Below are 22,056 nucleotides of genomic sequence, written 5' to 3' on the forward strand. Positions count from 1 at the left end.
AAGTGTGACTATTACTGAAATTACAAAGTAAAGCCGCCTATGCGACAGAAGTCAGAGCATGCACACACACAAACAAGCTCTAATGTAATGAAAAGGGGGAGAGATTTTGAAATGTTTACCCCATCACTGTGAAGTAAAAGGACAGCAATGGCCTCAATGAGGGCTTATTTCATTGCACGAATAACAGCTATTAACTGTTCTATTTCTGCTATTTTGGACTTCGATAATTTTCCCAACAACCACAGAAACACTTGGACAAACACCAAATTTGAATTTTGTACAAAACGCCGAGCTGTTACAGTAATCAAGACAGCACAGTATTGGTGGTATAAGGATAAAAATACAGGCTAATGAAACAGAAGTGCAAGTCTAGAAATTAACTCTTAAATTTATTGTCAACTGACTTTTGACAAGGATGACAAGGCAATTCAACAAGAAAAGTCCTTTCAACAACTGTACTGGGGACAACTGGCTATCCACATGCAAAAGAAGAAAGTTAGACCCATACCTCAGACCATACATAGAAATTAACTCAAAATGGATCAGAAACCTAAATGTGAGAGCTAAAACTACAAAATTCTCATAAGAAAACAGGAGTAAATCTTCATGACCTTGCATTAAGCAATGTTTCTTAGGTATAACACTTAAAGCACAAGCAGTGAAAGAAAAAATAAAGAAATTGGACTTCATCAAAATTAAAGTTCTTCGTGCTTCAAAGGAAACAAGGGAAAAGAGGGCCTACAGACTGTGAGAAAGTACTTGCAAATCATATACCTCCTAAGAGACTTGTACCAGAATATAAAAAGTGCTGCAGCATGTAATAGTTCATGTGTACCATGAGATGAAGAAGGTTGAAAATCAATGCTCTAGATAAACAAGACATGCATAAGGAAACATGTACTAAGATGTTCACAGCAGCATTGTGTGTAATAGTGGAAATCTAAATGTCCAACAATAGGAAAATGAATTAATAAAATCTGATTTATTCACAAAATGATTACTTTTATAATTATCCATATTTATGCATATAGCTCTAGTTCTACATGTATAATATGGCTAACTGTCATAAAATTAATATTGAGTGAAAACAAGCAAATTGCAAATGGAACATATATTGTAATGCAATATATAAATTTCGAGAAGATGCAAATTAATGCAATATATTGTTTAAAAATACATACTCTACATGTAAAAACTGGCATTGGAACAATAAACCCAAAATCTGGGGGAAAAGTGTTTGAGAGATACAGAGAGCTTGAATTTAATCCATAGGGGTTTTATTTCTTCCCCCCAAAATGGAGCAAATACAGCAAAATGTTAGGGTCTGAAAAAGATGCATGGCCAGTAGTACATGAGGATTAATTCTATTATTCCCTGTTCCTTTCTGTGTATTTAAAATAGTGCATATTGCCGAAACCGGTTTGGCTCAGTGGATAGAGCGTCGGCCTGCGGACTGAAGGGTCCCGGGTTCGATTCCGGTCAAGGGCATGTACCTGGGTTGCGGGCACATCCCCAGTGGGAGATGTGCAGGAGGCAGCTGATCGATGTTTCTCTCTCATCGATGTTTCTAACTCTCTATCTCTCTCCCTTCCTCTCTGTAAAAAATCAATAAAATATATTTTAAAAAAATAAAAATAAAAATAAAAATAAAATAGTGCATACTGAAAAATAAAATTAAGTTCTAGGGAAGCACGATGAAGGGGCACCATTCGCACTGAACCAGGATGCATAGATCAGCATATGAGCAAGGAAAGGGAAGAGCACTGGGTGGAAGAAACAGAAGTCCAAAGGAATGAGCATACTTGGGGATCAGTATACAGTCAAAAGCAGCTAGAGCTGAGGCAATGGGGATGCACCCACACTGAAGTATGTGCATGTACCTTGTCGAGGACCTTCTAAGTCATACTGAAGGGTCTAGACCTCACTCACAGACAATAGGAACCAATGAAATGTTTATGCAGAGGAATAATGTGTTTTTTGCCATTCTAGTGGCACTTATGGAAAATTAAATAAAAGGACAGCGATCAATGATGATGAAACTAGTCAGAAACTATCTTATCAGTCTAGATCAGTGATGGCGAACCTTTTGAGCTTGACGTTTCAGCATTTTGAAAAACCCTAACTTAACTCTGGTGCTGTGTCACATACAGAAATTTTTTGATATTTGCAACCATAGTAAAACAAAGATTTATATTTTTGATATTTATTTTATATATTTAAATGCCATTTAACAAAGAAAAATCAACCAAAAAAATGAGTTCGCGTGTCACCTCTGACACGCGTGTCATAGGTTCGCCATCACTGGTCTAGATAGAGAGTATAGGGCTCTACCCGACTAGGATCACTGCGACTGAAGAACAAAGGGCTCATGCAAAGGCCACTCAAAGGTGGAATCAACAGACTTGGTGACTGACCAGAAGTGGTTGAGTGTAGAAAGAAAGGAAGAGGTTAAGAATGACTGTGATTACAGGTATGGCACTTAAAATGAATATGTTATTATCAATTGTAAAGGTAGAAGAAGAAGAGGTTGCAGACAACAAAGGAAAAAAAAACCTGCCTTTTAATGTGTTCAGTTGCAAATAGGGCCCCTTAAGGAAGGAAACGAAAATGGAAAGAATCTAGATTTTAAATGTTAAGGTACACACTACAATAGTTCCTATCCAAATTTTGTTAGTGAATGGACTGGGATCAAATGCCTCATGCCCAAAAAGGTCAGGCATGTGGTTGAGAAAAGGCAGAGACTAGAGTTTCATGAAAATTATCTTCCTTTCTGCCAAACTTTAAATATAAATGTGTAATCTACCTATGTGAAGTAATGCCCCACTTTTGAAAGGTCAAACTTTCCAGCTGTCTCTTGTCTTATCATTTAAAAAAAAGTGAGTATCACAGGAGCCAACCTGAGAAGCTCTCCAAAGACCAAATCTGGGATATGAGCAACACAATAAATGATAGTAGTGAATCATAATCTACAAAGTAAAATAAATACTCATGAGTCCAAAGTGTTATAAATAATTGAATGAATAATTAAATTGGGGTGGGGTGAGACAGTTTGTTTGTTTGTTTGTTTTTTTACCACAGAATTCTAATTAATAAATGTAGAAGAAATGAAAAAAAGAGAAAGACAAAATCACCTTTTGGCAAGTACCACATTACTAACTGTGGCATGCAAGATCATAAGGACATTTGCAGAGTCTCAAGGTATCATTCCACCAGATACTAAATTACAAAGCAGAAAAACAGCAACTTCACAGTGGGGAAACCTAGCAGACACCGCCTTCACCAAGTGATAAAGATTAGCATGTCAATATCATATACTTGTGTTTAACAAGATGCACTGACAAAGGCAGAGCGTCCCTTTGGAGTATTCTTGCAAAAAATGCATAACCTAAATTTAATTATGAGGAAATTTCAGACAAACCCAAAGTGAGGGATATTCTGCAAAGTAACTAGCCAGTATTCTTAAAAAGTGTCAAAGTCACAAAAGACAAACTATCTTAGATCGGAGAAGGCTAAAGGGATATGACAACTAAAGGACTATGTGATCCTAGATTGAATCCTGGATCAGAAAGGAACATTAGTGGGATAACTAGCAGAATTTTAAATAAAGCCTGTGGACTAGTTAATAGTATTATATCAGTATAAACTTCTTGGTATTGATAATTATTTTTGTTATATAAGATGTTAATATTTGGGGAAGCTGGGGAAAGAGCATATGAGAATTCTTCATACTATTTTTGCAACTTAAGATTGAAATTATTTTTAAAAATTTTAATTTAAAGGTGAGTAGAGTTCGGCCGTTGTGGCTCAGTGGTTGAGTGTTGATCCATGAACCAGGAGGTCATGGTTTGATTCCTGGTCAGGGCACATGTTGGAGTTGCGGGCTCAATCCCCAGTAGGGGGGCATGCAGAAGGCAGCCGATCTCGATGACTCTCTCTCATCATTGATATTTCTATCTCTCTCTCCCTCTCCCTTCCTCTATCATAAATCAATAATTTTTTTTTTAAAAAAAGAACCAGAGCTTTTAAAAAATACATTAAAAAAAAGAAAAAGGTGAGAAAATGATATTTGATAGTAAAGAAAAGAGTTGTCACAAACAGCATATATTTATTCAGGAAAGTTAACAGTACTACTCCAAGTTCACCTGATCAAACAGAGTGCATGACAATGTAGTTGAGTAGAAGCAGCAAAGAACAGGGGCAGAAAAATTGAGAAATTACAACTAAAAGGAGAAAGCAATTTCATAAGGAGAGTTGCTGGAGCTGCACAGGGCTCAGCCTCTAAACTAGCTCTCTATTTACCAGGGCACACTCACTAACCTGATACTGTACAGGAGATCCACCCAAGTATAAGCTGGATGTCCTTGGACAAGTTACTCTACCCCTTTGAGCCTCAACTATGAAATGAAGATGACTCCATCCATCTCTAGTGGTTGTCCTAAGAATAACATAATATACAAAGTACACAGAACTGTACTTCTCATGTCACAGGCATTCAATAAAGGGTTCATACTCATGATCCTAATTCAGAGTAAGAAAAGGCTAACCCATTTCCCATAGTTTAAGAAAGTAGGAAAATCGCCCTGGCCGGTTTGGCTCAGTGGATAGAGCGTGGGCCTTCGGACTCAAAGGTCCAAGGTTCGATTCCAGTCAAGGGCATGTACCTTGGTTGCGGGCACATCCCCAGTGGGGAGTGTGCAGGAGGCGGCTGATCAATGTTTCTCTCTCATCGATGTTTCTCTCTCATCGATGTTTCTCTCTCATCAATGTTTCTCTCTCATCAATGTTTCTAACTCTCTATCCCTCTCCCTTCCTCTCTGTAAAAAATCAATAAAATATATTAAAAAAAAAAGAAAGTAGGAAAATGCATAATTCATTGTAAATGTCTATCCAAAAAGGTTAAAATGAAAGCCACAGTACCTGAAGGGGTACACTTCAATTAGCTAAGAAAACCACTCATGTGAAATACCTCATACCCACAAAGCACCAGATAAATTAAACATAGCTTTCCATCCTTAAAACCACTTGGATCTTCAACACAACTAGAGTCAGCTAAACATCTGAAGCACATCTATAATAATAAAAGCATAATATGCTAATTCGACCAGTCGACTTTCCTGACAAAGCCAGGTCTGCGAGGGCCAAGGCAAGCCACCGCAGTTGCAAGGGCCGAGCTCCTTGCACGAATTTCGTGCTTCGGGCCTCTAGTTTCAATATAAAAGATTACCAATTTTGCCCTAGCCACTTCGCTCAGTGGTTAGAACATTGGACTGTGGACTGAAGGGTCTCAGGTTCAATTCCAGTCAAGGGCATGCACTTCAGTTGCAGGCACATGCAGGAGGCAACCAATCTATGTGTCTCTCTCACATCGATGTTTCTCTCTCTCTGTCTCTTCCCCTCCCTTCCACTCTCTATAAAAATCAATGGAAAAAAATATCCTCAAGTGAGGATTAACAACAACAAAAAAAGATTACCAATTTTCTGTTGTACTTCACCAAAAGAGCTCACTACAGTGCTATCTATCACTTGATATTTTTCATTGACCAATTAGCATCAAGTACTGTTCTAAATCTATCAAGGCCCACCACAAAAACATTTTAAGAATACTTATGCCTCAGTGGAATTATGGGTGATTTTTATTTTTTCTACTTGCCAATTTTGTGTAAATTTTTAATAAGTTAAATGGAAAATGAGTTAATTTATAAATAAAACTTGCTATAATCAAGTTCTTGGCTAATTCTGTCAAATAGCATATTTCAAACCTATCCCTCTTTTAATATAGTCACATTAGCATGACTGTAAAGTGAAGTCAACATACCAGACAATCAATGCTGTGTGCCTATTCAGTAATTTCTTTGGATATAGCAACATGGCAATGGGGAAGACAACAAAAGCACTTACCTCTAAACTATTTGCAATATAACGATTGTCACCTTCAACTTTGATAGAGAAGTCGTAATAACCACTGGACAACTTGACATTCACAAAGTTTAGTTCAAAAACATTCCTGTTAAGAATGACAGGGGGGTTAGCAAGCACTCACATGGGGAAGTCATAAATACAACAAATGGGCTGCAAAGAGAGGCACTCCTAGAGACAGTCCAGGGCTACACCATTATTTTGTTGTTATTGTTAATCCTCACCTGAGGCTATTTTTTTCCACTGATTTTTAGAAGTAAGGAGGGAGGGAGAGAGGAAGAGAGAAGGAAAGAAACATCTATGTGAGAGAGACACATCAATTGGTCACCTCTTGCACATGCCCCGACTGGGGATCAAACCTGTAACCCAGGTAAGTGCCCTTGATGCATTCTAACCATTGAGCAATAGCACCCAGGACTACACCATTTCTTCCCTTTTGATTATAATGTGGGAAAAACTTAAAAAACAATTAAAAAATCAACTCTTCCAAAAAAATCCCACCTCTCTGGGGTATAGTCTTTCACAATGAAATGCCAAACAGGTGAATCTACAATATGATCCCCATTATGTTAAAAAAGAAAGAGAAAAAGAAAAGAGTGATTAACTCTAACTACATAGCAAAGTCCTCAATGTCTTTTACCATTCCACTGATCATCCCTAAAAATGACTTTGCTTTTTTATTTCACATATTGCCTACATATCTTTAATCACTAAGAACTGCATTTTCTAAAACTCAAAGTTCCTGATCTCATTAACTTACTAATTTAACATTTAACAAAGTTTCACATAAAATTGACCTTTAATTTTAAAAAATTTACATAACAATAATATGTAGCCATTAAAAATAAGGCTATAAAAGAATATTAATCCTTTTGGGGAAATAATCATGACACATTGTTTTAGATAAAGCATAATCTTAATTCAATTTTTAAAATATATTTATATGCATAGAAAAAAGCCTACAGAAGAAGATAGTAAAATGTTAACAGCAATTATCTATAAGTTGTACAATTATGGGTGACATATTTTCTTTTTGTGTTTTATCATATTTTTTCCTACAATAAACATGTATTACACATCAAAAAAAAATTATTAAACTTAAAACTGGCTAGTTAAATAACAACTAGAGGCCTGGTGCATGAAATTCGTGTACAGATAGGGTCCCTAGGCCTGGCCGTTGATCAGGGCCGATCGGGGCCTTCTGGCTGCCGGCCACTGGTCAGGACCTCCCTTCCCTAGCTGCAGGTTGCGGCCTTCCTTCATTCCATGCCGCCCCCTGGTGGTCAGTACACATCACAGTGAGCAATCGAACTTCCGGTCTCCCTGTCGAACTCCCGAAAGGACAATTTGCATATTAAGCTTTCATATAAATATATATATGAAATACACTAGAGGTCCAGTGCACAAAATTCGTGCGGGGGGGGGGGTGTCCCTCAGCCCAGCCTGCCCCCTCTCACAGTCCGGGAGCCCTCAGGGGATATCCTACTGATGGCTTAGGCCCGCTCTCCACAGGGAAGCTGACCTAAGTCGCAGTCTGGCCTCCCTCTGCAGGAGGCAACCGGGCTGATCAGGGGAAGGTGCTACCCCCATCACCACGCTGCTGCCGCCACTGGCAGTCACCACAGCTGCCAAGGTGTTTTTATCAACACGGACTCCAGTCCCTTCACCACGAAAAAATGACAACTTTCTTTAGGCATTTTCAAGATGTCTCTTTCATGTGATATAACATTTCTTTCTTTCTTTCTTTCTTTTTATCCTCGCCTGAGGATATTTTTCCATTGATTTTTAGAGAGCGTGGAAGAGAGAGGGAAAGACAGAGAGAAACATCAATGTGAGAGGCACACTTCGATTGGTTGCCTCCTGCATGAGCCCTGACCTGGGCCCCGGCCAAGGACGAGCCTGCAATCTAGGTATGTGCCTTTGATCAGAATCGAATCCGGACCCTGTGGTTCGCAGGCCAAGGCTATCCACTGAGCCAAACTGGCTAGAGCAGGATATGACATTTCTTAGCTCCTCCAGCAGCGGACCTTCATTTTTTCCTCCAGGAGTGAGGTGGAAAAACCACCTTCTTGGATTCTTTATTATCCAAGTTACCAAGAACACTGTGAGTGGTGTACAAGGAGCTTAGCCAATGAGCGGTAAGAAAAGGTGTTTCCTCTGCAGCTCACGTGCAGAGGTGGGACTGCTGGCGTACTGCGGCTGCTGGGGCAGTCAGCCACGCCACAACCACTGGGGCTGGGGTGGGTCCCCCGTGTGTGTGTGTCTCCCCGCACCGGACCCACCCCAGCCCCATCCATGCCATGGCCACTGGGGCTGGCCCCCGTGTGTGTCTCCACTCCAGGGCCGCCCCCCCACACCACCCATCTCTGGGCCTGCGCCATCCATGGCTTGCTACACCATGCATGCAGTCCCCTCCTGCCCATCTGCATGCACAGCCTCCTCCTGAGCCAGTTGTGACTGTTATGGCATCCTGGCTAATTTGCACATATATCTTTTTATATATAAACTAGAGGCCCGGTGCACAAAAATTTGTGCACTCGGGAGGAAGGGGGGGTCCCTCAGCCTGGCCTGTGCCCTCTCGCAGTCTGGGACCCCTCGGGAGATAACGCCCTGCTGGCTTAGGCCTGCTCCCGGGTGGCAGAGGGCAGGCCCAATCCCTAGGTGCAGCCCCTGGTCGGGCTCAGAGCAGGGCCAATTGGGGAGTTGGGGCACCGCCCCGTCATGCACAGAGCAGGGCGGATCGGGAAGTTGCGATGCCACCCCCAGTCACGCTCAGGGTAGGGCCGATTGGGGGGTTGGGGCACCGCCCCCTGTCACACTCAAGGCAGGGTCGATGGGGAGGTTGCAGCGCCACCCCGTCACGCACAGAGCAAGGCCCATCAGGGGGTTGAGGAGCCCCCCCTGTCACTCAGAGAGTAGGGCTGATAGGGGAGTTGGGGCACCGCCCCCTGTCACACACAGAGCAGGGTGGATCAGGGGGTTGGGGCGCCGCCCTCTATCATCCACAGAGCAGGGCCAATCAGGGGGTTGGGACGCCACCACTCTCACACTCAGGGCAGGGCCGATGGGGAGGTTAGGCTCTACCCCGTCACACACAGAGCAGGGCCCGTGGGAGGGGTGGGGGTTGTGGCGCCGCCCTCTATCACCCACAGAGCAGGGCTGAACGGGGGTTGGGGCGCTGCGACTCTCACACTCAGGGCAGGGCCGATGGGGAGGTTATGGCTCTACCCTGTCACACACAGAGCAGGGCCCGTGGAGGGGTGGGGGGGGTTGGGGCGCCGCACCCTGTCACACACAGAGCCGCAGGGCGATCAGAGGTTGGGGAGCTCCCCCATATCAGGCACAGAGCAGGGCTGATCAGGAGGTTGGGGCGCCTTCCCCTGTCACAAACAGAGCAGGGCGGATAGGGAGGTTGTGGCCCTACCCCGTCACACACAGAGCCGCAGGGCGATCAGGGGATTTGGGCGCTGCCCCCTGTCACGCTGATCCTGGTGCCGGGAGGCCTCTCGGCTCCGCTGATCCCGGTGCTGGGAGGCATATTACCCTTTTACTATATAGAATAGAGGCCTGGTGCATGGGTGGGGCTGGCTGGTTTGCCCTGAAGGGTGTCCTGGATCAGGGTGGGGGTCCCCACTGGGGTGCCTGGACAGCCTGGGTGAGGGGATGATGGTAGTTTGCAGCTGGTCACACACCCTTCAGAGTGGGGGTCCCCACTGGGGTGCCTGGCCAGTCTGGGTGAGGGGCTGAGGGCTGTTTTCAGGCTGGCGGGTGACGGAAGCTCCCAACCGCTCCTTTTTTTCTTTTATTTGTTTTAATTCTGGGCCAGCTTTAGCTCTGAGGCTCCAGCTCTTAGGCCTCCGCTGCTGAAAGCAGGTATCTGGTTTGTTTCGGTTCTAATCGAAACTGTATCAACTCCAGCTCTGAGATCCCAGCTCTCTGAAAGCTGGTTTCTGGGGTTTTGTTTAGCTCTATATTTGTTACAATGTTTGAAACTGCAGGCTCAGAGGCCCGCAAGGCAGGCAGGGAACTTTGCAGTCCTCCGTCACTGAAGCAAGCAAGCCTCATGTTAGTTTCAAGCTGCCTGGCTGCCGGCCGCCATCTTGGCTGACAGTTAATTTGCATATCTCGCTGATTAGCCAATGGGAAGGGTAGCGGTCGTACGCCAATTACCATGTTTCTCTTTTATTAGTGTAGATATATAGATATAGATGACAAGACAGAGACAACTATAGGATTTTGATACCAGTAGGTCAAATTTACCAAACCAAAGTTTAGGTAAATTTGGTTTTATGATCTTGGTAATATCAGCATTAATCTGGGTTACTTTTGCTGCAAGCTACTTTCCAAAACAAGTTTATTGGCCCCTGATAAAAATATGCTCAGAACTTACCCTACAGGGGTGAAAGAGGTCTTCTGGAGGACAGTGGCTCTGGAAGCAACAGATTTAGCATGTTCTAGTTTAACAGTGGCCTGAGTCAGAGGCTGGGACAGAACATTGGTAACCTGCAACTGGAAATAAATTTAAAAATTATCTGTAGCAACCAAGTTGGAGGGAACACAGAATTTTGTTCTGGGGTGTTTTATCTAAAGGGAGTGAGCTCTGCAGAAGAAACACCTCATTTTAGAAAACCTTCACTGACCTTTGGTCTACTGTCTATCAGAGATCAAATACAGAAAAACACAATTATATTGGGAATGGGATAGATTATAGAATGTTAAAGGTGGGGAGGATCTTAAAGATGATCTTGTCCAATGATCTCATTTTTCAAATAAGCAAACTAGAGCCCAGAGAAAGAGAATGACTGACCCCAGATCACACAGTTATGTTACCTTCTTTCTGTTCCCTGTTCTATCCACTCTACCAGAATATATTTTAAAAAAATATATTAGCAAGAAAAATAGTTCAGGAAAGTATGGGCAATGAGAAAATTAAGGAAATACGGATAACATTAATAATTATCACTTGCTAAAAGTCAACTATTTGCCAGATACAAAACTAGGTCCTTTATTTTCCCATCAATCATCAGAAATAGATAGCTTAATCTCTATTTTATAGATGAAGAAACTGAGGCCACAGAAGGTTTAAGGGCTGCCAAAGGTGGGATTGCCACTTAAGTGACATATAGGACAGAGATTTTCAACCTTTTTCTTTTCATGGTACACTAAACTAATTACTAAAATCTGCAGCACACCAAAAAAATATATTTTTTGCCAATCTGACAAAGGAATTAGTATAATTTTGAATCATTCATACTGGACGACTATTGTTGTATTGGCTGTTGTCATTTTTTTATTTTTATTTGACAATCTAAGGAAAAAGAGGTCAGTGCCCCTACTAAATAGTCAGGTAGCTCATGTTTTAAAAATTCTTGCTGCACACTGGTTGAAAATCGCTGATCTAGGATTCAAACCAAAGCCCAGTTTGTAAGCCAGTATTTTTCTACTTTGCTCTTGTACGACTTCCTGTCTCATGATGAATTATGTTAATTAGGTTACTTCTCATTCTAAGTAGGTTGTAAGTAGGGGCAGGAGAGGCAATTTTGAAGTACAGGGCACTTCCTCAGAAGAATATCTGCAGGAGCCACCAAAATAGAACTGATGGGACAGACAGAACTGTCCCATGTGGAACTCCCAAGGTTTAGATATAAAATGCTTCATTTTTTTTAATAAAGATCTAACTTATCGGTGATTTTTAAACAACAGCAACAAAAGCTTCATTTGAGAGAAAAATCTCTAAGTGAATTCAATAATGGTGCATTTGCTCTCTGTTCAGCGAGTTAACACAATAGAGAAGTCTATGGTTACTGCTGAGTGAGAAGGAGGGTCATACAATGAAGAGACAGAAAGATACACTGTCAACACCAGGAAGAAAGATACCTGATATTTATTTTAACAACTATAAGTACCAAAAGTACTCAGGAATTTTAAAATAATGTATTTAGAAAGTTTTGGTGTCAAAAAATGTATTTTAGAAGCAAGACTTCTCTATACTTCTCTGGAGTTATGAACCCAGAAATGCAATTTTCTTGTACTTAATTTTTTTAAAGCCTTATTATTAAAATTCCTCTAGAAAAAAAAGGTCATTTTTTTTTTTTTTTTTTTTTTTTAGATCTCAGGGGTTTTCTGACTAGCTCACCCAGTAGTCCTGTCCCATTTCCAGGCTAAGGGAATGAGCCTTGCTCTACATTACTGGGTAAGTGCTCATGGGTGACAATAGGTTGTGTAGCAGTCTTTAGATTTCTGAAAGCCTCACACTGGAAATGGCAATCAGGGCAGCATGTTTGGAGCATGGAGGTCATACCCGCAGGATCGCCTGTTCATGAGTGTCAGAAGGAGAGCCCTCGGATACAACCACAACTGGCACGTGGTAGCGATTCTGGGAGAGTGCAGCGGCAGCAGAGGCCACACTGAAGGCTTCTGAGAGTGAGTCAAAGTTCTTCTTGCTAAAGATCGTATTCATTAGCTGGATGACCTGATCCTGAAAGAAAAGGGAAATGCAGCTTGAGATCTTCCTCCAGCAAGAAGGCAGGAGAGCCAACATCCCTCCCCACTGGCTCAAGTCATTACTTATCTGTTTCTAGGTGTTCACGTGGAAGGTCTTTTAGCCATTAATCCAAGTTGGTAGATGGGGGGAAGGCAAATATTCACTTAAGTTTAAAACTTAGATTTAGTTGTTTATTTTATACATCTTCCAGTATAAACTGAAATTCGTGCATTTATTTGTTAACCATTTATTTAATGTTTACTAGACATTTGCAAGGTAACTGTAGGTAACTACTGAGATATGAAAGTATATTATAAAATATACAAAACAGTAACCATTTGTTCAATGTCTATACGTGCCAGACACTGTTATAGGTGCTTTATGTGCATTAACTCAAATCTTGACAAAAACCTGGAAAAGACTAATATTATCAATGTTTTTCAAATAAGGAAACTGAGTCTAAAGGAGGTTAAGTAACTCCTACAAGTTATTTACAGAAAAAAAAACAACAAAAAAAAACAAGACCAAAATTCACATGTAGGTCTGTTTGTCCCCAAAGTCCTTCCACAATAAAATTCATTCTTTCCTGATTCCTCTCACCCTCCCAGCTAAGCTACCTCCCCTCACAGCACACCTCTAAGCAGAACACGGCAGCCTAACAGCCAAAATATACATTAGAGAGAAACTAAAATAACTCTCCATTAAGAATTAATGGGCTGCTTAGAAGAGAAAACTGAAAGCAATTTTTTTAAAAAAGTAGAACCTAAAAGGCATTATTAAAATTCTGAAGGTTGTTTACTTAGGAGGAAAAATTTTCCATTTCAATCAGTTTTGTTTTTTAAAATCTACCATCTAACAAAAAAGCTCTCTTGTTCCCGACAGTGTTATTCATAGTCGACATGAAATAATTTTCTTTAATTGACCAATTACATTTTTCCATCACTAGGCTGTTGACATGTTAAAATGGGTGACTGTTCACCAGGACGGTTATGTCAAAAGCAGTGACAGCAAAATTACTCCATCCAAATACCTGATTACTAAAAGCTTGGGAATAAAGCAAGAAAAAGTTTAAGTTATATACAAAGAATATCACCAATTTATCTAACATATTGTGCATAAAAAAGTCCCTAAATGATTTGTATCCTAAGACCCACATTTTTGCACTTTAACTCAAAAACAGAAATTAAAAGACATTATGATATCTCCAGACCTCCTACACTTAGGATGAAGGAAAAGACAACATAAGAATGCTAATACATGAATAAATTATTAGATCATGTCCTCCGTAGAAAATATGAAATTAATTCAAATTACCCAGGCAGATAATCATTTACTGTTTACTTGAAAAAACTCAGCACAGAACTCCTAATGCATAAAAGAAAGCTCTAACTTGAAACCCCAACCTCTCCTAAAATTAAAACAGCAGCAGCTTATATTTTAAGCCCTTTAGATCAAGAGTGGTAATCTTCCCATAAATAAGGGGTACAAAGAGGGTCCTACTCCAAAAGACTTCCCACACACATCCCGCTAAAGGTTCATTCAGGTTAACAAGTTCCTCTTGAAAAAGAAAAAAAGAATTAACTCTTGGTGGATGTCTGGTAGACACACAAGCCTCTCATTGAACTATATCAATCAACAAAGATTAGCTAAGATTTAGCCACTGCTAAATGAGAGGGGAGGGAGAACAGGCAATTCTGAAGCACTTCTCAAGAGAAAGAGGATTTGCATGGGCCACCAACACGGAAAGCATTCATGAGACAAGTGGGAGTTATCAGGAAGAAAAGGGAGGTGAAACAAGAGTAATACACTTGGCCTCCTTGTCACTACCTCATACATTCATTTGAAGCAAGTGTAACAAACTGTCTACATGTCTATCACACTGACAACCAGCTTCTTGAGGACACCTTTCTATTTCTCATCCTCAATGCCTAACCCAAGACACTGAATGACTACACCCAAGGCTACTGAACAGCTCTCTGAAAAAAGCTATCTGGAGCAGATTAAGTCAAGAACCCCTTTGGGATTCACTCTTGAGAATTGTTAGACAGGCACCTCCTTAATGGATGGCTCGGTTCCCACATGGTCCATGAGCTTGTAGGTGGCAGCCACAAATAATGCTGTTGTTTCCAGTCCTTCTTCAAACTGAAGATATACACCTCCCAGTTCATCCAGGCGAGCAACAAGGTCCTGTCACAACAACATAGAAGCATGTTGGAAGTCACGTGAGAACAGAAATGAGAGTGCAACAGTTTTGAGAAATCTCACTCTAAATCTGGAGACCACCTCAGTAACTTAGTATTTCTCAAAAAAAAGTGTAGGTAGAGAGTAAAGTATATTGTACAGGCATTTGAAGAGAACATCGTCTTCTGCAGCTCTATGAGTATACCTTCCCTGACCCCTTGTACTCAAGTCTAAACCCAGGAGTCATGATACTGAAGGCATCACCTGCTCTGGGCAGAAGGCCAGTGGGTCAGGCTACAGTGCACACAGGAAGCATCGTGACACAGACAGATTCCATGACCATTCATTTGGATACAGCCTACAGAGCTGAGCATTTCTCTTTCCTAGTCAATGCTCTAAGGATGAAGAGAGACATACTGCTCTCCTGGGCCACATGATGAGGTAGCTAATGTGCTTCTGGAGCATCCAGTGATGACACTGGCAGGCTGCCTGTCATCACTGACTATGCAGTCCAGGAGCAGCAGGAGGTTCTGGGCACTGGAAAGCATAGAGTAATAAAAAAAAACCACAGTGACCACTTGCTGAGCACCTATTATGTGCGAGGTACTTCAGCACCTCACTTGTTCCTACAACCACAGTAAAAGAAAACTGAGACTCAGACATTAAATAATTTGCCACAAAGTAGTAAGTGGCAGAAAAAAAATTTTAATTTCAGGGTTTTGGGCTCTAAATAAACTTGGACTATGAAACTATACCTACAAAAAACTGAAAAAGTAGTTTTTTGTTTTTTGGTTTTTTTTTTTTAATATATTTTATTGATTTTTTACAGAGAGGAAGGGAGAGAGACAGAGAGTTAGAAACATCGATGAGAGAGAATCATCGATCAGCCGCCTCCTGCACATCCCCCACCGGGGATATGCCCGCAACCCAGGCGCACGCCCCTGACCGGAATCGAACCCGGGACCTCCCAGTCCGCAGGCCGATGCTCTATCCACTGAGCCAAACCGGCCCGGCTGAAAAAGTAGTTTTTGCCTAAGTGATGTGGTAACTATACTGGCCTAACAAATACTCCCTAGGACAGGGGTGGGCAACCCCTGGCACGCGTGCCAAACATGGCACGCCAGTAACTTTTGCTGGCAGGTGAAACCCTCTCTTATAATCTTCCATTTACAATTTTTGTGAACATTTGAATGACTTAAATGTTAAATTACAAGGAACTGACAAGACACTTGATGTTATGTTTGGTTACATAAAGGCTTTTGAAAAGAAACTGGAAGTCTTTAAGAGGGATGTGGATGGTGAGAGATTTAGATATTTCCCAAACCTCAAGAGGCACATCAAAGACCTCCCAAAAGCCCTAACCAGTTTGGCTCAGTGGATAGAGCATCAGCCTATGGACTCAAGAGTCCCGGGTTCGATTCCAGTCAAGGGCATGTACCTTGGTTGCGGGCATATCCCCAGTGGGGAGTGTGCAGGAGGCAGCTGATCAATGTTTCTCTCTCATCGATGTTTCTAACTCTCTATCCCTCTCGCTTCCTCTCTGTAAAAAAATCAATAAAATATATTTTTAAAAAAAAAGACCTCCCAAAAGATGACAGAACAGACTGTCAAAGCCTTCTAAAGCGTTTTAAAACATCATCGAGTCAACTATTGAGCAGTTCTTCTCAAGATTTGCGAAATTCAGAGAACTGGAAGAGACAGCAAAATTCATGAGGTTTCCAGACAGCATGAAACTGGAGGAACTAAACTTACAAATGTTTTCATGGATAGACATGACTGACTTTGAAATGCAGTTGACTGAATTTCAGAGTAGCTCAATTTGGAAGCAGAAATTTATTGACCTTAGAGTTGACTTGGAAAACATTGAAAAAAGCGATTAGAGACAGTACCAGAGAGAAGTGTCAAAAACGAACTATTGAGGACTTAGAATGCCATTCCAGAAAATTTTTTCTGTTTAAAAAACTTTGCAACAGCGTTACTCTCCATGTTTTCATCCACATACGCTTGTGAATCTTTGTTCTCAGTGATGAATTTTGTTAAGTCTCGTAATAGGAGTAGCCTGACGGATGAAAGTAGTAGCTTGTGCATATCTCTGAAGGTCACGAAATATAAACCTGATGTAAAATCTCTGTCATCAGTGATGCAGCAGCAAAAGTCCCACTGATAATATCAAACAGAGTCATAAAGTTTTCTGTCGGACTATCAGTGTACATGTATACATTAAAAAATAAATGTATTTTTCATCATCATATACTGTGTTTTTGTCACTCTAATGAATTTTATTATTTCTTCAAGGTTCTTCACATACGTACACCTTAAGAGATATCAAGTAGGTGTAACATGTTCTCAAAAAATTAGGGTTGGCACACAGAAGAATTTTGAGTCAGAGATTTTGCTGGTTTTGGCACATACTCACAAAAAGGTTGCCCACCCCTGCCCTAGGACATTGCTGTGATACAAAGAACATAAGTGTGCCATGAATATGAACATGGCTATACTAAATCATGCATGTCTATCTGCAAGCTCTTCTAAAGAGTTTTATTTTATTTAAATAAATTCACACCTCAATCTCCTCCACGATGCTCCTCAGGTCAGCCTGCTGGGACAGGTGAGATGCTGTCTGGAGAGCCTGGACTGTTCTGGAAGGTAAAAAGTAGAACCCTAATGAACGGCAAGTCTCCTTTCAGCTATTCAGCCCTTCCTATATTGAGACACCTTCATGAATATCCTACTTTTATTTTTCAGAAGAATAAGACAGTTTCAACCTTTAAGGAGCTTATTTATAATCTTGCTGGGAAGGATGTGACAAAGACCAGTACATTATAAAGGTCATTACAGCTAGAAGAAGACCCATCTGTACAATAGGACCCACAAGAAGTACTGTGGGCATAGAGAAGAGAGGGAGCATAGGTTCACCTCCCTCTGAAAATCTATTTCATTCCTAATGGCATCACATACAGAATAATGAGACTAGATTAGGTTTAAAAGAGATAGACTCTTGGAGAGAACAGAATTCAATTTGACCAAGGTCAATTTGGCAGAAGTCAACTGCCTGTTAATTTTCTACTTTTCTTACTCCAAGACCAAAGAAATATTGTAAAATCTACACATGTAGATTGCTGGGTAGAACTTGGAACAACTTTTCTGAAACCAACATGAGACAAGTGTACAGTAAACATGTGTTGAATAACTTAATAATATATTATATAAATGTTTCCATGAATACATATACGGTAAATATACTTCATTCTTTTTTTAAAAAATAAGATTTTTTTACTGAATTGGAGAGAGAGAGAGAGAGAACATCAATTTGAGAACAAAATATCAATCAGCTTCCTCCTTGCACACCCCCTACCGGGGATCAGGATCAAGCCTACAACTCGGGCGTGTGCCCTGACTAGAATAGAACTGGCTACATTTTGGTGCACTGGATGACCCCAAACCAACTAAGCTACAACAATAAAGGCAAATATACTTCATTCTTATTAGCAATAACATAGTATTAGATGCACTGTAATTATGTCCAATTAATACACTTAATGTCCAATTACTTAATGTCCAATTGATAAATATTAAATGTTTTACTGGGTCATACAATGCTATAATGATAACCCTTACTCATATAGATAGATATTTTTTTAAATCATTGAAGTGAAGTTTACATAGCCATTTGAAAGTGAACAATCCAGTGGCACTTAGTGTATTTCACAATGTTGCGCAATCACCACCTCTATCTAAAATATTCCCATTATCTTTTTCCTATTATTCTTTCCAAAATATTCCCATTAATCCCAATTAAAACCTTGTGCCTATTAAGCATTTTCTTTCCCTCTCTCTCTCTCTCTCTCTCTCTCTCTCTCTCTCTCACACACACACACACACACACACACACACACACACACACTCCACTCCCACCCCAGCCCCTGCAACCACCAATCTACATTCTGTCTCTATAGATTTACCTATTCTGGATATTTCATATAAGTGGATCATACAATATATGATCTTTCATGTCTGGCTTCTTTCATAAGGTTCATCCATGTTGTAGCACGTGTCAGTATTTCATTCTTTTTTTTTTAATGGCTAATTCATACATTTTTATACACTTACGAGTATATTTCTGTAAGATAAACTTTTTAAATTAAATGTATTGGGGTAACACTGGTTAATAAAAAGATCATCTTTTTAAGGTAGAATGTGGTAGGTATGTACACATCAGATTTTTTATTAGATTCTTCTCTTGTTACAGATAACTTGGAAAATATAAATGGTGCTTTTCTGAGTTGAATAGAAAAAAGCTGAGGACCCTTGGTGGTTAAGCAAACTGCTGCTCAACCTGGTACTAGCTTCCTAATTCCCAAGAGAGGATTGGGCCTTTGTATAAAAGCACCATTTATTAAGTCAATGTGCTGGGGCATGTACAGTGAGAATTTGTCTGCTTTCATAACGATCACGATTAAGATTCCCTCCATGGAAAACTAATTCCATTAAGATGACCATGATGAAGGCACTGATGGAAAAACCTGAGCAGCTTGGAGAAGACTGTGTCTAGGTGAGCTGCATGAGGACAGGAACCTTACCTGCCTTAGTGTAGTAGTACACCTAGCAGAGCACCTGACACATAGTAGATGCCCAGAAAATATTTGCTGAACCAGTGGATGAACCCTCTCAGGATAGTATCCAACACAAATGAAGCCTGAGAAATACTTGAGATGATGACTCACGCTAGCACGGTCTCTTCCTTGCTGAGGCGAGTGGTAAGGGCACTGAGGGCTTCTTGGGAAGCCAAGGGAAGGCCAAAGCCGCTTAGGGCTGCAACTGCATGGTAGATCTGGGTAACAGACGAGTCTTCACTCACAGCTGCCAGAAGCAGATCTTTGGTCTCATTTGAAATAGAGATCTAAGGAAGGATTGGCAGATACAGAGTTTTAGAACAGTTGCTAACAATTAGTAGCACATATGCCAAAGATGGCACACAGAGCAACTGCCAAAGTCACACCACCCACCTGTCACATGATCATTCCCCCTCGACTACTCAGATGGCAGAATTAAATGTTTTTAAAACCTTAACACAACACTTGAAAAAATTCTGCAAATTACTTGTCTACTTTTATGGCTCTTCTATGTTCAATAACATGGATTTCCAGATTGGTGTGGGGCATTCTTTCTTTACTTTGAACATTTTTAAATGTTAAAGGGAGACAGAAAGAAAAATCAAGGCTTCCCAGGAGAGAGGCAACTATAGAAAAAGTTATTTAAAATTAACAAAAAGTGAAAACTCACAGGAAAAATAAACCACACTTCCTTTAAAAAAAAAAAAAATCACAAGAGCCCAGCTGGTGTGGCTCAGTGGTTGAGCATCAATCTATGAACCAGGAGGTCATGGTTCGATTCCAGTCAAGGCTCACGCCTGGGTGGCGGCCTCGATCCTCAGTGTGGGGTGTGGGCGTGCGGGAGGCAGCCCACCAATGATTGTCTCTTATCACTGATGTTTTTATCTCCCACCATTTCCCTTCCTCTCTGAAATCAACAAAATATACAGATAAAAATCACAAAAATGGAATTCCAATCCTCACTAATGGATTTTTATTGTTTAAACTAGAGGCCTGGTGCATGGGGTCCCTCAGCCTAGCCTGAGCCCTCTCACAATCCAGCAATCTGGGACCCCTCGGGGGATGTTAGATAGCCAGTTTTGGCCTGATCCCCGCAGGCCTGATCCAGACAGGAGGGAGCCCAATCCTGTACGTTGAACATCTGACCCTGGTGGTCAGTGCACATCATAGCAACTGGTCATTCGGTCACTTAGGCTTTTATACATATATAGACTAGAGACCCAATGCACAAAATTCACGCAAGAGTAGGCCTTCCTTTGATCCTTGTTCCCAGCTGCCAGACTGGCTTCCCTCTGGCTGCCAGCAGGCACCCAGGACCTGGGCTTCCCTCCAGCCCCAGCTTTGTCTGGAAGAACATCCGGAATGACATCCAGAATGATGTCTGGTCTAATTAGCATATTACCCTTTTATTGTTATAGAAGATATAGATACATACATATATATGCATATATAAATACATACATCTATATCTGACATGACCCTCCTTCTTTAAAAATAAACTTTACAAAAAATAAAAATAAAAAAAATAAAAAAATAAAAATAAACTTTACGATTTAAGGTACATAAAAATGTAGGAAGCTGGACTCACCTCACAACCTGAGAGGACCTGGCTGGCCTGGGCAGCATAGAACAGGGAATCCACATTGCTGGGATCAAGGTTTGATTTAATGAAGGCGCATGCTTTCTAAAAAGGGGGAAAAATCAGTAAGCGGTGATATACAAGTGAGTGGGAAAGGCATCCATGTTTTTTGGATGACAAAATTCTAAGCAATCTATGATGGCTTAAAGTATGAGTTACATAAGATTTCATTTTTTAAGTTCTTACTTTCTATAGAACACTGTATTATCCCAAATTGCTGACTTCAAAAAAGGAGTGACAAACCTGAAGGAATTCTATTCCTTGTGAATCCTAGAAAGGAAGGAAAGAAACCACTTCCATCGAACACCTGCTCTGGTTATGACCTATGCTGGGTGTTTATGATGCTCTTCTTTTTAATAAACATAAGGACCCTGTGGTAGGAAGTATCATCCCCTTTAACAGAAAAGGAAACTGAGGCTTGGAATTGGTAAGTAATCTGATGAAGGCGACAGATCTAATAAGTGGCAGAGTGGATCCTTTGATTCCAACTGTACTGGGGTCTCTACTTAGATGTACAAAGCTAAGTCAAGTTGAACATACCTAAAATGAGCTTGAAACCTTCTATTTCTTCACCTGGACTTTCCAGCTCATGTATGGGCATCACTATGCACCCAATTACCTAAAGCAGAAACCTGAGGCTCAGTCTTGGACTTTACCCTTACCTCCCAGTCTATCGAGTCTATCTCCTCTTTGTTTCTCAAACCTCATCCCCACCCTCTGGTTCTATCATTGCCTTATTCCAGGCTCTTGCCACTTCTCACCTAGATTGTTACAATCATCTCCTAACTGGCCTCAAGCCATGCAATCTACCCTGTAAACGGCTTCTATGTCAGCGGTTCTCAACCTGTGGGTCGCGACCCCTTTGGCAGTCGAACGACCCTTTCACAGGGGTCGCCTAAGACCATCCTGCATATCAGATATTTACATTACGATTCCTAATAGTAGCAGCATTACAGTTATGAAGTAGCAACGAAAATAATTTTATGGTTGGGTCACAACATGAGGAACTGTATTTAAAGGACCAGAAGGTTGAGAACCACTGTTCTATGTGATCTTTACAAAATACAAATGTTACCATCTTACTTTGCTATTAAAACCCTTATGTGGTTCCTTATGATTACCCTCAGAACAAGAGAGAAAGTTTCTGATACAGCATAAAATGTGCTCATAACTGACCCTTTCTCTGTGCCAGCTTTATCACATCCCCACCTCCAACTTCAAAA

The 22,056-nt window shown here is 40.9% G+C and overlaps 1 protein-coding gene across 3 annotated transcripts in view; it reads right to left on the reverse strand.

Annotated features, from left to right (window-relative positions):
* Positions 1-22,056, reverse strand: part of RPN2 (ribophorin II) — a 61,997-nt gene that overhangs the window by 23,228 nt on the left and 16,713 nt on the right. For all 3 annotated transcript variants that reach the window (XM_036321735.1, XM_036321734.1, XM_036321732.1), the window contains exons 3-9: positions 20,783-20,878; positions 19,306-19,481; positions 17,145-17,220; positions 14,453-14,587; positions 12,218-12,394; positions 10,307-10,425; positions 5,899-6,004 (exon numbers count right to left, since the gene is read on the reverse strand). In XM_036321735.1, the coding sequence (XP_036177628.1) occupies positions 5,899-6,004; positions 10,307-10,425; positions 12,218-12,394; positions 14,453-14,587; positions 17,145-17,220; positions 19,306-19,481; positions 20,783-20,878 (885 nt within the window). The remainder of the gene's footprint in view (positions 1-5,898; positions 6,005-10,306; positions 10,426-12,217; positions 12,395-14,452; positions 14,588-17,144; positions 17,221-19,305; positions 19,482-20,782; positions 20,879-22,056) is intronic.

The sequence above is a fragment of the Myotis myotis genome, unplaced genomic scaffold (genome assembly GCF_014108235.1).
Source record: "Myotis myotis isolate mMyoMyo1 unplaced genomic scaffold, mMyoMyo1.p scaffold_m19_p_9, whole genome shotgun sequence".
In the NCBI taxonomy this organism is placed as follows: Eukaryota; Metazoa; Chordata; class Mammalia; order Chiroptera; family Vespertilionidae; genus Myotis; species Myotis myotis.